The 15,992-nt window shown below is 22.3% G+C and overlaps 1 protein-coding gene across 2 annotated transcripts in view; it reads left to right on the top strand.

Moving 5' to 3' along the window:
• The first annotated feature begins 1,115 nt into the window (after positions 1-1,115).
• Positions 1,116-15,992, top strand: part of LOC117167308 (TBC1 domain family member 25) — a 65,123-nt gene continuing 50,246 nt past the window's right edge. For both annotated transcript variants that reach the window (XM_033352145.1, XM_033352144.1), the window contains exons 1-2: positions 1,116-1,723; positions 12,357-12,466. In XM_033352145.1, the coding sequence (XP_033208036.1) occupies positions 1,682-1,723; positions 12,357-12,466 (152 nt within the window). In that variant the 5' untranslated portion in view covers positions 1,116-1,681. The remainder of the gene's footprint in view (positions 1,724-12,356; positions 12,467-15,992) is intronic.

Below are 15,992 nucleotides of genomic sequence, written 5' to 3'. Positions count from 1 at the left end.
AACCGCGGTAGTTGATTTTCAAATCAACGCCAGTCAGCAGCGAACCTTACGACTAAAAAAGGAATCCACCAATCAAAGAATAATTCTTTATATTATTCAGTGCATCCGAAAGGTAGGACGTAAGACTAGGACCTAATATCTTTGCTTTAACCTAGATCCGCTCTCCTAATTTTGGGTTCTTTTCCTACTGCGCATACGTCGCGCCAAAAACTTGATTTGTTATTGTTTGCTTACTTATTTAAAATGATTAAATGTTCAAGAAAATTGTTAGCAACAAATAATACTTCTTAAATTATAAGAACTAATTCTTTGATTACAAAATAGACTTATTAATTAAAACTTAAAATTATAATTTGATATTTATTCCTTATGAATGAATAATCGATTTTTAAGTTTAAGAAAGCAATGCCTTTTTTATCGTAAATAGGAATTTAAAAAAGTTTTTATTCTCTTTAAGGCCATGTGACTCAAATACCTATATTACCGACCTCACTTTTTCAGTTTACCGAATTTTCTCTGAAAGCCCGAACTTTTTTTCTGAATAAAATTTCGGCCTCAAACTGCGAAAAATGCAAGAGCAGAAGTAAATTACGTTTATATAAGTTTTTTACATCTCTCAGACATTTTAAATATGAACATAAGTTCTTAGCTTCAAAAAATGTCAAGGTTACAAAGATAATATGTCAACAAATGGACCCACTTTTAATTTTCACGGAAATAATTTTTAGCGAAATTCCTACTTACATGAAATACATAAACATAGTTTATTGTCTTCTGATACAATTTTTAAAGATTCAGTCCGATATTTTACTTCCATAAAAAGTTCTTAGGTTAAAAAAAAATCATTAAACTGATGATGTGAGGTCGGTAATGTAGGTGTTTAAGTGTGTTACATGCCCTTAAAATTGTTATTTGTTTTAGACAGTAATAAATAATTACGAATAAAAAAACAAATGAATCATTTCAAATAAGAGCGCTAATGGTAACCAATCCAGTTGTTTACGCAACGCTTGCGCAATACGCAACGATCCCAAAATTGGGAGCGCTGCTCCGTGATGGCTGGAAAAACTAAACACATATCACTATCAGTGACACGAAAGCTGTCATTCTCACACGTATCTTCTGTAGTATCTTTCAACTTTAAACTCTTTTTTCGCTAATTTTTCTCTCTAAAAAAGAAACACACTAGATAATTTATGTCGACAGTTCCACACACAAATCTAACTTCCATCCTAAAAACAAAATCAACAGTGCTACTTTTTTTAATCCACATTTCCATAATACTGTGTCTTCCTATTGTTTAATGTCCTTTTTTATTAAACAAATTTGTTTAGATCTTATTAGCGATTTTGAAACTTGTGATTATTGCTCTACGTTCAATAATTTTAAGTAATCTTTTGAAGGTAAGGAGCCTTTCTGATCTGGAGTTTTTTAATTAATCAATTTAAGAACCTGACTCGTTGCAAAATCGATGTTTTTATTGTTTAAAAAATCGATCTGGATTGAAATGGTTAATTTTTGCCGCGGGTATGTATATAAGTCTCGACGAGCGATAAAGTGACTGCCAATTCGCACGAATGTTATCACTAACAATTAAATAAGTGACAATAAAACAGGTACATGATACCATGAATCAAGGTCGACCTTGATATTCGAAGTAATCTTCAGTGGATTCTGCGAGATGTTTGGTTGTCCTCGAGAAGCCGTAAGGGTTAAAGTAAAGGTAAATATTAAATTATATATAATAAAAAAAATTAACAGACTCTCAAAAACAAAGAACCGATTGGATAATTTGAATTGGAATAAATCCTTGGTGAATCCGCAATCTTTTTCGGCTATTTTCGGTAGCCACCGATTTAATACGATTTCAAGTTTAATGATTTATTTATTGACACGGGGCTGTTCAAAAACTGCGTCATGTGATCTTTAAAACTTTTTTCAAATCCAAAAACAGTGCATTCCATAAAATTATTCTTCTTGTTTGAAAATTCATCTTTTTGGTTAAATTTTGTTTTTTCTAATTACGTTATTTTGATATAAACTAGTTGATTTTTTTAAAAATTAAATTAAGGATTTTATTTTTGCTTAAAAATGTATCTTTTTTTATTTTCCAAATAAACCTTTTCGTTTAAAATTCATTTTGTTTTTGTTGAAAATTCAAATATTTTGTTGAAACTTGTCTTTTTTTGGTTCAAAATATTTCAAAATAGTCGGAAATTTACTAACTATTGATAATTGTTGTTTTTACTCCAAAATTTAAATATTTTTTTTTTCAAAATCTATCTTTTTTAGTTGGAAATTAATTTCTTTCGTAAAGAATTAAATTTTTTATTGAAGCTCCTTTTTCCATTTCAAAAATAAATTTTTTCATTGAAAATTAAATTATTCTATTTTTGGTTAAAAATGTAACGATTTGGTAAAAAAACCTGGATTATTTGGTTCAAAATTAATGTATTTGTTTGAAACTTTGTATTTTTTCGTAGAAAATTCTTCATCTTATTTGAAAATTTAACTTCTTAGTTGAAATTTCAACTGCTTTGTTAAAAAATCATATGTTTTATTAAATATCTAACTTTTTTGAAATATTTTTATTATTTTGGTTTGAAATTAATTTTTCACTGAAAATTCTTTTGATAAGAATTCGTCTTTTTGGTAAAAAAAAGCAATCTCCTTGCTTGAAAATTACTCTTTTTAGTTGCAACTTGAAATATTTTACTATTTTGTTGAATATTTATTGTATCTAAAAATGGAAATATTAACTCTTGGTTAAAAATTGATCTTTTTCGGTAGAAAATAAATGATTTTCGTTGAAAATTCTTTTTTTTTATTCAATTTTTGCTTGAAAGACTATTTTGTTAAAAAATGAAATATTTTCCTGAAAATTAATTCTTTTCTTCAAATTTTTATTTTTTGTTTGTGAAATTATACTTTTTAATTAAAAGTTAAACTATTCTAATTGTCGTTTTGTTAAAAATGTATCTGTTTTGTTTAAAATCTTTTTCTTTTGCCTGAAAATTATTTTTTTTTTATAAAACTGTTGCAATTCCATTTTTGACTTAAAATTTGTAATTTGCGTTAAAAATCAATTTGTTTGGTTGAAAATGCATATTTTTTATTAAAAATTGAGCAATTTTAATTGAATATTATTTGGGCTAAAAATTAATTATTGAAAGTAAAAATTTTGCAATTCCATTTTTGGCTTAAAATTCATAACGTTCGTTTAAAATTAATCTTTTTGGTAAAATTTCAATTTTTATCCGAAAATTCGATTATTTCGTTAAGAATTATATAGTTTTTTTTTAATTCGACTATTTGGTTCAAAATTAATGTATTTTATTGAAACTTTGTCTTTTTTCGTAAAAAATTAATCTCTTTCGTTTAAAATTTAACTATTTAAAAACATCGTTATTTTTTGGTTTGAAATTAATTTTCCACTCAAAATTTCTTTTGCAAAAATTCGTCTTTTTTCGTAAAAATAAATCTTTTGGCTTGAAAATTCCTCCTTTTGGTTGTAACTTAAACTATTTTAGTAAAATATTTTACTATCTTGTTGAATACTCATTGTAACTAAAAATGGAAATATTCACTCTTGGTTAAAAAATGAACTTTTTAGTATAAAATTCATGAATTTGGCTGAAAATTGGTCTCTTTCGGTATAAAATAAATGTTTTTCGTTAAAAATTTAATTGTTTTGTTAAAAATTCCATTTTTGGTTGAAAATTCTACTGTTTTGGAAGAAAAATATTTTTTTTTATAAAAATTAAATTATATCTGAATTTTTTTTAGTTGAAAATTCAAGTGCTTGGTTTAAAGTTGAACAAATCTGTTATAAGTTAATTTAATTTTTTGAAAATTCATCTTTTTGCTTGAAAAATGAACAATTTTGTTAAAAATTGAACTATTTTCTTGAAAATTAATTATTTTATTAAAAATTTCATTTTTTTCTTGTTTGTAAAGTTATACTTTTAAGTCTAAAATTCAACTAAACAATTAAATTTTGAACAAAATATTTAAGTTTCTAAAAAAATAGTTGAATTTTCATTAACATAATTAAATTTTAAACAAAGTTATGAAATAATCTAAATTTTTAAGTAAAGCGTTGAGTTTTTAATTAAAAAAATTACATTTCTACGAAAAATATAATATATGATATTTCGACCCAGAAAGAGTTTTAATTTCGTATAAAAGATTATCAAATTTTACGATAAATGTAAATTCTCAAATAAAAATGTAATAATTGATATTTCAATTAAAAAAAAAAAAAACGAATTTTCAATAAAATAGTTGAAGCCTTAACCAAAACATATTCATTTTTAATCAAACAGTTCCATTTTTGACCAAAGAAGATAAAAAAAATATAAATTTCCTACAAAAAAAGTTGGATTTTTATGCCAAAATATTTTTTTAAAATATAAATTTTCAACAAAATATTCAAAGTTTTAAGTAAAGAAATAGATCTTTGAATAATAAAATGACATTTCAATCCAGTAGTTAAATTTTTAATCAAGAAGATTAATTTTCTACAATAAAAAACGAATTTACTACAAAATACGTCGATTTTTAACCAAATTGTGGAATTCTCAATTAAGAACTATCCGTTTTTAAACTAATAATTGAAAGTTCAATTTTTAGTTTAAAAAAATCGATTTTCAACCAAAAAGTAAATAATATTTACCACAATAATTAACGTTTCAATCAATCAAACGAATCTTCATTAGACAGTTTAATTTTTGTCCAGAAGGTGAATTCTCAATTAAAAAATTAATAATTAAATTTTCAACCAAAAACGTTTTTAACATATATTCTTTTTCTGTAAAACTAATTTAGTTGTTCTGCCTTTACTTAATTAAGTGAATTTGTTCATATGTTTGGTCTCTAAGCTTATAAAATCTTAGTATGATTTTGTGCTGGAGGGCGTTAAAATCTTACATTTTACATATATGGGGGGGGGGAATAAATGGAAAAAAATCATGATACATAATTTGTGGATGAGCCTTTAAAGATTTCAGAAAATACTATTGGAAGCCTTTTATCTTATAAACTGTTACAGACTTGTAGTGACGAAACTTTTCGATGACCCCTATAAATAAAACTACATGCCTTTTTTCCACTCTAGACGATTGCATCACGAATATAACTCTAATCTAATATATGCAATGTAATTGACAGAAAAAAATTAATAAAAAGTTTACTTCCAAAAAGAATTTTTTATCAATTAAGAAACAAATTAATTCATTTTTGTTTTGGAGAATTAATTTTAAATAAAAAACTAATTTTCGACAAAACAGTTTAATTTTCAACAAAATGATTGAATCTTTTACCAAATTGTTGAATTTTAAATACGAGAATATGAATGTTCTACTAATCTGTTTAATTTTAAACAAAATATTTAAGTTTTCAGTTAAAGTATATAATTATAGTTCCATTTCCTACCTAAAAAGATTAATTTTCAACGAAAAATGTAAGAGTTGATAATTAAACAAACAAATATTTTAACTCAAAATAAAAAATTATTGGATTGAACCAAAAAAGCTCGAATTTTCAACGAAATAGTGCAATTTGCTACCTAATTGTTGAATTTTTTACAAAAAGTTAATTTTCTACAAAATGTTCATTTTCAATCAGTGGAAATTTTCAAAAATAATATTTAAGTTTTCATTTGAAATACATTATTTTTAAGAACAAGCAATGAACTTTTAAAAATGTACTTCCATTTTCTACCTAAAAAGATTATTTTACTACGAAAAACGTAATATTAGAGATTTGCACAAAAAAAAAATTTTTTAATTAAAAATTTTAAAAAACTTTTGGATGGAACCAAAAAAATTAAGTTTTTAACAAAATACTTCAATCCTCAACTAAAATAGACTAATTTTCATTCTAAACCCCAAAATATTGATTTTTCACCAAAAAAGATGAACTTTCAACAAAATGCTTTCATCCTCAACTAAAATAGATTAATTTTCATTCTAAAAACAAACCAAAATTAATGCGTTTAAAAAAAACGAGTTTTCAACCAAATATATCTATTGTTTACGACGAATTTTTTATAAAATAGTTGAATTTTCAAATGAAATTTTTAAGGAAAATTGATTTTCTAACAAAAAGGACGATTTTTTAAACAAAAGACATAAATTTTAAGCCAAATAGTTGAATTTTTAACAAAATAGTTCCAGTTTTTACCGAAAAGATGAATTTTCAAGCCAGAAGATTAATTTTCTACTAAAACAGACGAATTAAAAAAAATAACGAACATTTGTGACGAAATAGTACGATTTTCTACAAGATAATTAAATTTGTAACCGAAGAGATGCATTTTCAACCAAAGAAATTAATTTTGCATGAAAACTATAAATTTTAACCCAAAAGTAGAATCGTAACATTTTTAATTTCAATAATTAATTTTCAGCCCAAAAAAAAATATTTCATTAAAATTGCTACATTTTAACTAAAAATATATTTTTTAACCAAAACTGAAGTCGAAAGATTTTCCCGGAAAAAAATTAATTCTTAAAAAGGTGTGAAACAAAATGGATGATTTTTTAAGAAAATGACATATTTTGAACAAACTACATGAATATTCAACTAAAAAGATGAATTTATAATCAAATTATGAATACTTTAATTTATTTTTGTTTAAATATTTATATTTTTAATTAAGAAGTAAAATTTTTTACCAATAGTTGAATTTTACACACAAAAGTATAACTTTACAAACAAACAGAAAATGAAATTTTTAATCAAATAATTAATTTTCAAGAAAATATTTCAATTTTCAACAAAATGGTTCTTTTTTAAAGCAAACAGACGAATTTTTAAACAAAAAATTAATTTATAACAGATTTGTTTAAGTTTCAACCAAGTAGATGAATATTTAACTAAGAAAAAAATAAAATAAAAAAAATTCCAATGATATAATTTAATTTTTATCAAAAAAAAAGAAAAGATTTTTCTTCCGAAACAGTTGAATTTTCAAAAAAAAATATTTATTTTTTATCTGATGTTTTAATTTTATACAAAATAGTTAAATTTTAATTAAGAAAGAGAATGTCCAACTAATCAGTTTAATTTTCAACAAAATATTTAAGTTTTAAGTTAAAGTATATAAGTTTCACCAAAAAAAAAAATGAATTTTCAACTAAAATTATGAATCTTCAACAACAACAAAATGAACCTTTAAGAAAGTAATTCCATTTTCTACCTGAAAAGATAAATTTTCGACAAAAGAAATGTGACAGTTAGTATTTGAACCAAAAAATATTTTAATTTTAAATAAAAAACTATTGGATTGAAACGAAAAAAATCGAATTTTTAACCAAATACTTGAATATTCAACTAAAATAGATGAATTTTCATTCTAAAAGACAAAAAAATAATTTTCTATATAAATAAAAGCAACGAATTTTCAACAAAATACATCGCTTTTTAACTACGAAATAGTTGAATTTTAAATAAGAAAGAAGATTTTCAACTAATTAGTGGATTTTTCGACAAATTATTTGAGTTTTTTGTTAAAATATATCAATTTTAACAAACAAAAAAAAAGAATTTTCAATTAAAATTACGAATTTTATACTACAAAAAACTGAACTTTTAACAAATTAGTTCCATTTTCTACCTAAAAAGATCAATTTTCAACGAAAAATCTAATAATTAATATTTGAACAAAAAAAGTTTTTAATTTAAAATAAAAACACTTTTGAATGGAACCAAAAAAATTGAATGTTCAACAAAATACCTAAATCCTGAACTAAAATGGACTAATTTTCATTCATGCAACTAAAAAAAAAATTTTTTTACTAAAAAGACGAATTTTCAACAAATACATCAATTTTAAAGCAAATAGTACAATTTTCTACATAATTATTGAATTTTCTACATAATTTTTATTTTCAATCAGTCGAATTTTCAACAAATTATTTAAGTTTTCATTTGAAATATATCATTTTCAACACAAAAAAAAACGAATTTTGAACGAAAAAAATTAATATTTAAAAAAGAAGTTTCACTTTCTACCTAAAAAGTTTAATTTTCAACGAAGAATGTAATAGTTCATATTTCAACAAAAAAATATTTTCATTTAAAATTTAAAAAACTGTTGGATGGAGAAAAAAAAAGACGAATTTTCAACCAAATACTTGAATCCTCAACTAAAATAGATTAATTTTAATTTTAACACAATTCTAACAAAACAGTTGTATTTTTAATAAAAAAGAAAATCTTTAAATATATAATTACAAAAAAAAAAAATTCTCCACTTAAGTTATGAATTATCAACAAGAAAAAATGAAGTTTTAAGAAATTAGTTCAATTTTCAAGTTTAATTTTTCAACGCAAAATGTAACATTTGATATTTGAACAAAAAAATATTTTAATTTAAAAAAATAATTTGTTGGTTTTAACCAAAGAAATCGAATTTTGAACTAAAATAGATTAATTTTCATTCAGATAACCAAAAGAAAATTGAATTTCTACAACAAGATACAATTTTTCTACCAAATAGTTCAATTTTCAATAAAAAAAGTAAATTTTCAACCGAAAGAGATTAATTTTTAACCAGACAGTTGAACTATTAACCAAAAAAGGTGAAATTTCTACAGAAAAAGATGAAATTTCAAACCGAGGTCGAATTTTCAGAATTTTTATTTTTAGTTACTCAACCCAAACGATATTGCATCAATCTACCATGAATTTAAATAATGCTCGTGCTTATCATTAAAATTCACTATCTGGTTCTGATAAAATCAGTAAAAATACAATAATAACTTTTGGTAAAAATGTTAACTTAACGGTCAAAGTCGTCAAAGGCTTAAAATTTATAATGAGAAGTCCTAAGAATAATTATGTTTTCTTGAAAGATAGTGGTTATCTCGAAAAAAGTTTCTGAAGGCCATTCTATTCATATATTTCACCTGTGTGGACATTTCTATCAATCCTCAGTACATACTGAGAAAAAATTGCAAAAAATGTTTGACGTTATACAAACATATAAATAAAAACTCGCGATGTTAAAAATACTTCTATGTGTAATATGTGTTTAGCAATTTGTAGCGCTAATTTCTTTTGCGTGTGGATTTTTTTTTAAGCGAGAAATTTGCCAAAAAGGATCACAGTTCATTGTTTAACTAAAAATCTAATAATTAAATTTTCAGTTGAAATATATTTGTGAAAAAAATAAAAATGAAGTTTCAGATAAATAGTTGTAGTTACTAACAAAAAAGAATAAGCTTCAACCCAAAAAAAAAACTTAATTTTTAAAAAAATAATTTAATTTTTAACCAAAAAGATCAGTTTTTACCCAACAAAAGTATTTTTTTGTCATCAAAAAAATAAAAAATAATGTTTATTTTTAACCAATAGAACGAATTTGCAACTAAAAAAATTAACGTTCGGCGAAAAATGTAATGGTTGCATTTTTGTGTTGAAAAATTGAAAAAAAAACTAAATTTCAATAAAATAGTGGAATTTTTAATCAAAAAGATCAAGTTTCAACAAAGATATTAAATTTTCTACCTAAAAAGACAAACTTTCAACAAAATACATAAATTTTCAATTAAAACAGTTAAGTTTTCATCTAAAAATGCAAATAGTTAAATTTTCTATTGAAGAAATTGAGTATCAGGAAAAAAGAAAGACAAATTTTAAATAAAATAATTTAATTTTCAACCAAAAATGGAAAATTTAAATTTTCAGTTAAAAAAATCGATTTCAAACCTGCCTCAATAAACTAATTTTCAATGGAACAATTTCGTTTTCAAGAAAGGAGTTAAATTTTTAACCAAATGCATAAATCTTTAACCATAAAAATTAACTTTTAAAACCAATAAAAGACGAATTTTCAACAAAGAAAGACCAAAAATAAAAGTTAAATTATCGGGTTAAAAAATTGATTTTAAACAACAAAAAACGAATTTTCAATTAAATTATTACATTTTTTAAAAAAGACAAATTTTAAACCAAAAAAAAGTTAATTTTCTAGCAAAGAAGACAAGCTTTTAACAAAATACATGAATTTTTTATCTAAAAAAGATCAATTTTCAACTAAAAATTGTATATCTATATCTCCAATGAAAAGCATTGATTATCAAAAGAAAAACGTATTTCAAGAAAATAATTAAATTTTCAAGCTCAGAAAAAATTTCAACCAAAACAAAAAATGATTTTTGAACAAACTAGTTCAACTTTCAAGCTAAACGTTGATTTTTTATTGAAAAAGAATAGACGCAATTTAACAAACTACATGTATTTTGAACTAAAAAATATCATTTTTTAACCAAAAATCTAATAATTCAATAACAGGTTTTAAACAATTGATGTAAAAAAACAACAAATAAAGAATTTTCAATAGAATAATTAATTATGTAACCAAAAAGATCAATTTTCCTACAAAAAAGATCACTTTTCATAAAAGTAGTTACATTTTTAACCAAAGAAATGAATTTTAAATCACCAAAAAAATGAACTTTTAACTAGATAGTTCAACTTTCAAAAAAGGATGAGTTTTAAATGAAGTGGTTCAATTTTCTACCTAAAAGACATTTTTCCTTCCAAAAAAGAGAAATTTCCAATCAAATACATGCATTTTTCACTTAAAAATATTAATTTTCGAACAAAAATGAAATAGTTTTATCTTCATTTAATAAAATTGATTACAAACAAAAAATAAAAACGAATTAGTAATAAACTACAAAAACTTTCAACAGAAAAAGATAAGTGTTCGACAAAAAATGGAATAGATACACTTTCATTTTTTTTTTTTAAATTTAGCCCATTATAAAACAAATTTTCAATAAAATAACTAAATTGTAAACCAAAGGAATAAATCTTCAACCAAGGAAAAAGATTTTTTAACGAAATTGTTCAACTTAGTAGTTGAATTTTAATCTAAAAAGAATAGTTTTAAATCAAGTATGTTAATTTCGACCAAAAAAGACTCATATTTTCAATCAAAAAATATAAATGTTCTACAAAAAATCGAATAGTTCAATTTTCAGTTAAAAAAGTCGATTTAAAATATTTAAAAAAAAACGAATTTTCAATGGAATAATTAAATCTGTAACCAAAAAGATCAATTTTCTACCTAAAAAACATTTTTCTTACAAAACGGACAAATTTTCAATAAAATACATGCATTTTTCACTTAAAAATATAAATTTTCAGCCAAAAACAGAATAGTTAAATTTTCAATTAATAAAATTGATTTTAAAAAAACGAATTATTAACAAACTACAAAAACGTGCAACCAAAAAATATAAATTTTCAACAAAAAATGAAATATATTGATTTTAAATTAAAAAATAAATAAATTTCAAACCCATTGTAAAAAAAATTTCCAATAAAATTATTCAATTTTCAACCAAAGAGAAATCTTCAACCAAGGAAAAGGATTTTTTAACAAAATCGTTCAACCAAGTAGTTGAATTTTTATCGAAAATGAATCATTTTAAATCAAGTATGTTAATCTCGGCCAAAGAAGACTCATTTTCATCCAAAAAAGATCGATGTTCTACAAAAATTCCAATCGATTAATTTTCAGTTTAAAAAAATCGATTTGAAATATTTAAAGAAAAAACAGAATTTTCAATGGAATAATTAAATTTTTAACCAAAAAGATAAAGTTTCAACCTACAAAATTAATTTTCTCACCAAAAAAATCACTTTTCATTAAAGTATTTTAATTTTTAACAAAAGACATGAATTTGCAATCAATCAAAAAAATTAACTCTTAAGAAGGTAATTCAACTTTCAAAAAAGGATGAGTTTTAAATGAAATAGGTTAATTTTCTACAAAAACAAAAAACATTTTTTCTTCCAAAAAAGACAAATTTTCAATAAAATACATGCATTTTTCACTTGAAAATATAAATTTTCGACGAAAAACAGAATATTTAAATCTTCAATTAAAAAAAGACTCATTTTCAATAAAAAAAGATCAATTTTCTACAAAAAATCGAATATTTCAATTTTCAGTTTAAAAAATCGATTTTAAATCCAACAAAGAAATAACCAAATTTTCAATGGAATAATTGAGTTTTCAACCAAAGAGAAAAATCATCAACCAAAAAAGTCTTGTTTTAACAAAACAGAACAATTTTAATTTCCTTAGTTAATTTATAATCGAAAAAGACGAATTTTAAACAATTAAGTTAATTTTATACCAAAGAAGAAGTATTTTTAACAAAATGAATGAAATTTCAACAAAATAGTTAAATAGTTTTCTTATTTGAAAAAGTTGCAAAAAATGTTCAACCTTACAAAAAGAGAAAAATAGAAAAGCAGAATGTTTAAAAAATACTTTTATGAGTAATATTTATTTATAGGACTAAATTATTTTACGAGTGAAATGATTTGTTTAGAAGTGTGAAATTCGCCAACAACCAGAGTATCGGAAATTCAGCGTGGATCCTCAGATAACATCTATCGAAGTTCTACAGAGCATTTTGATCAAAGCCTTCGACATAAAAGGGTACTCATATTTTTTTAATATCTGAAATATTTTATAATTTTTGACAATTGATTCTTATTTAATGTGCCACATACAGAAAGTTGAAATTCTAGAAACAACAGGGTGCACAGTTTTTCTCGTATTTCCCTGTTTTCCCCTTTTAAAATTCCCATTTTTCCTCTATTTTTTATAACTTGGAGAAATTCATTACAATTAATTTTAATTTTTCTAATTTGACTAACTTTTCGTTGATAATATACAAATTGAGGATCTATTAAATTATCTTTAGTTCAAAAATGTTTATTTTAAAAATTGATTTATCTAATCAAGAAAAATATCTACATTGTTAATTGTAATGAATTTTGGAAGAAAACTGAAGGTGGAAATTACTACTTTTTTATAAAAAAATATTTCAGGGTAAATAAATTTTAATTTAATTTAATATTTATTTTAATATTTTCATTTTTAACATTTTTAAACTGAATATTTTTTTCTAAAGTTCAACTTTAATTCCCTGCTAAAATTAGTTACAATTAATAATGGAAAAATTTTCCTCGGCTTTATAAATAATTTTTAACAGTGCTCATTTTTTAACTTAAAATTAAAACATGAAAAAATTAACATTATAACACCTACTTTTTGATTGATCCTAAATTTAATAAGTTCTAGAATTTAAAGAATTTTCAAAAACTAATAAAAACCAGCTTTAAACAGTTCAGCAAATTAAACGGTGTTTTTAGTAGATGTTAATTTTTTTTTATGTACATTTAATTTAATATATAAATAATGTAAAGGTTTATCATAATTTGAACAAACCTTTTCTCCTAACTTTTTATTAAATGAAGAAGCCTAAGCTGTTCTTTGGGACCAAAATAAAAAAATAATATTTTGTTATTTTTAAATTAAAAAAAAAAGAATTTTTTATTTAAAATTTTTTTGATGTCTCAGGGTACATTTCTAAAAAATTTCATATATAAGTCTTCTAATTTTACTTCGTGCATTAAAGAATTTTAAAATAATTTTAAATTTTCAGAATTTAAATTTTTTCTGTGCTTATAAACAATTTCAAATGATAAGCTTTTGAAATTAATGATTTTTGATTTTGTAATATTAAAAAATTTCTAGACGTTTAAAATATAAAGAAATTTTAATTTAAGATTGATAAAATATTACTATTTAAAATTTAACAATATGTGACTAACATTATTCATGGAAACAGTGAAGATCTCTCATTGATAATTAGAATTAATCATTCATTAAATTGTTTAACACTTTTCAGATATTTTTAGAACTTTTAATATTTAAAAATTTCATATTAGGAAATTATTTAAATAATTTGTGTCTTTAGTATTAGAAAATAAAAATGCAGAGACGTGATCGCGCGCATGCATTTTGTTTCAACGGGTTTTTTAAAAAAATAAATTTAATTTATATTTACGGAATTTCAAAATATGTCTTCATATTTTAATTAATTTTTTCTATTTCCAATGATTTCTAGGTATTTTAAGGGATTTCAACCAATTTTGCGTGAACTTGAAGGAATGTAATAAATTTTATTTTAAGAGATTTTTAAAGATTTTAACAATTTCAAGGAGCATAAAAGAGTTAAATAAATTTTAAAGGATTTTAACCATTTTTAAATAATTTATGTTTTTAATATTATAAAGTAAAAATCAAGTATTTGGACGCGCGCTTTGCGATCGTGCATTTTTTCAACTTTCTTTTTTTTTAGATAAATTTCATTAATAATTTTATTTTAAATTATATTCAAAGAATTTCAAGTGGCTTTTACCTATTTTAAATCGTTTTAACGAATTTTTAGAGAACTTTAGGGAATAAATGAAATTTTATTTTAAGGAATTTATACAGTTTTTTATAATTTCAAGATATATGCAGAAATTCGGTAAATTTCCAGGAATCAAAAATCTTTCAAGATATTTTACAAGATTTCAAAACGTTTCAAGAGATTTCGTTTAAAAAATTCGTAGAACTTTTAATAATAATGATATTATTATGCATACATGCATTTTGTTTAAAAGGCTGTTTTTAGTTAGATTTAATGAATAAATTTCAATTCAATTATTTTTACGGATTTTCAGGATTTTAAAGAATTTTAACGAATTTCTAGAGAACTGTAGGAAATAAATTAAATTTTAATTAGAGGAATTTCTAAGGCTTTCAGCCATTTCAAGGAATATGAAGGACTTACAAATATTTTAAAGGGTTTGAAAGATTTTTAGTTATTTAAAAATATTCTAAATAATTTCAAGCGATTTTGTTTCAAAAAATTTAAAACTAATTTAGAAAATTTAGAAATATTTTATTAGAAAATAAAAATCCAGTAAGTGAACGTGAGTTTCGCGCTCGTTCATTAATTTAATTAATAATTTAAATTATATTCCTGGAATTTTAAATGGTTTTCTAGAAAATAGGTTCAAAGGATTTGTAATAATTCGAAAAATTTCGAAGTATTTGAAAGAAAAATAAATTATTTTAAAAGTATTGCTACATATTACAGCAGTTGCAAAGGATATGACAAAATTCGGCAAACGTTAAAAGATTTTAAAGTTATTTTAAAATATTCCAAAGAATTTAAAGAAATTTTAATTTAAAATTTTTGAAAACTCTTAATATTAAAAGAAAAATTTATGTATCTTTAAATATTTTATGTTTTTAATATTAGAAAAAGAATCCACGGAAGTGAACTTTAACGGGGGTTTTGAATAAATGTAATGAATAATTTTAATTTGATAATCTCCAAATAAATATTTAATGGTTTCTACTTATTTTAACGAGTTATTTCAAAAGATTCCAAAGAATTCCGTGAAAATTTATTTTAAACAATTTTAGAACTCCTTATATTAAAAAATTTGTTATGAATTTTTAAACATTTTTTTTATATTTGAAAATAAAAGTTCAAGGGCGTGAACGCGCGCTCTGTAGCCGTTTTTTTTTTGTTTTGGCATTGCGTAATGATTTTTTTAAATTTCAAAAAATTTCAACTCATTTTAAAAAGTTTTAACGAATTTTTAGATTAATTCAGGTATTAAATAAGATTTAATTCCAAGGGAATTCTACAGATGTCAAAATTTTCCAGGGATATGAAAAAATTCGGAAATGTCAAAAGATTTACAAGATTAACTTTTTTTTATTTTTCTACAAAAATTTAGAACTCTTAATATTTAAAAATTTCATGTAATGAAGTTTTAAATAGTTTATCTTTTATATCAGAAAATAAATTAGAAATTAAATTTATATTTGTGGAATTTAAAAATATTTTTCATTACTTAATAGTTTTTTTCAATTTCTAGAAATTTCAACTCATTTTAAAAAGTTTTGACGAATTTTTAGATTAATGCAGGGATTAAATTAAATTTCATTTCAAGGGATTTCCACAGATTTCAGCGGTTTTCAGGGATATGAGAAAATGCGCCAAACGTCAAAAGATTTACAAGATTTAAAACTTTTTTGTTAAATTCGAAAAAATTTCTAGACATTTTATTTTAACAAATTTGAAAATTCTTCATATTAAAAAATTTGTTATGGA

This window comes from Belonocnema kinseyi, chromosome 2, assembly GCF_010883055.1.
Source record: "Belonocnema kinseyi isolate 2016_QV_RU_SX_M_011 chromosome 2, B_treatae_v1, whole genome shotgun sequence".
NCBI classification, from domain to species: Eukaryota; Metazoa; Arthropoda; class Insecta; order Hymenoptera; family Cynipidae; genus Belonocnema; species Belonocnema kinseyi.
The sequence above is the reverse complement of the archived record's forward strand: the minus strand, read 5'-3'. Positions and strand labels throughout refer to the sequence as shown.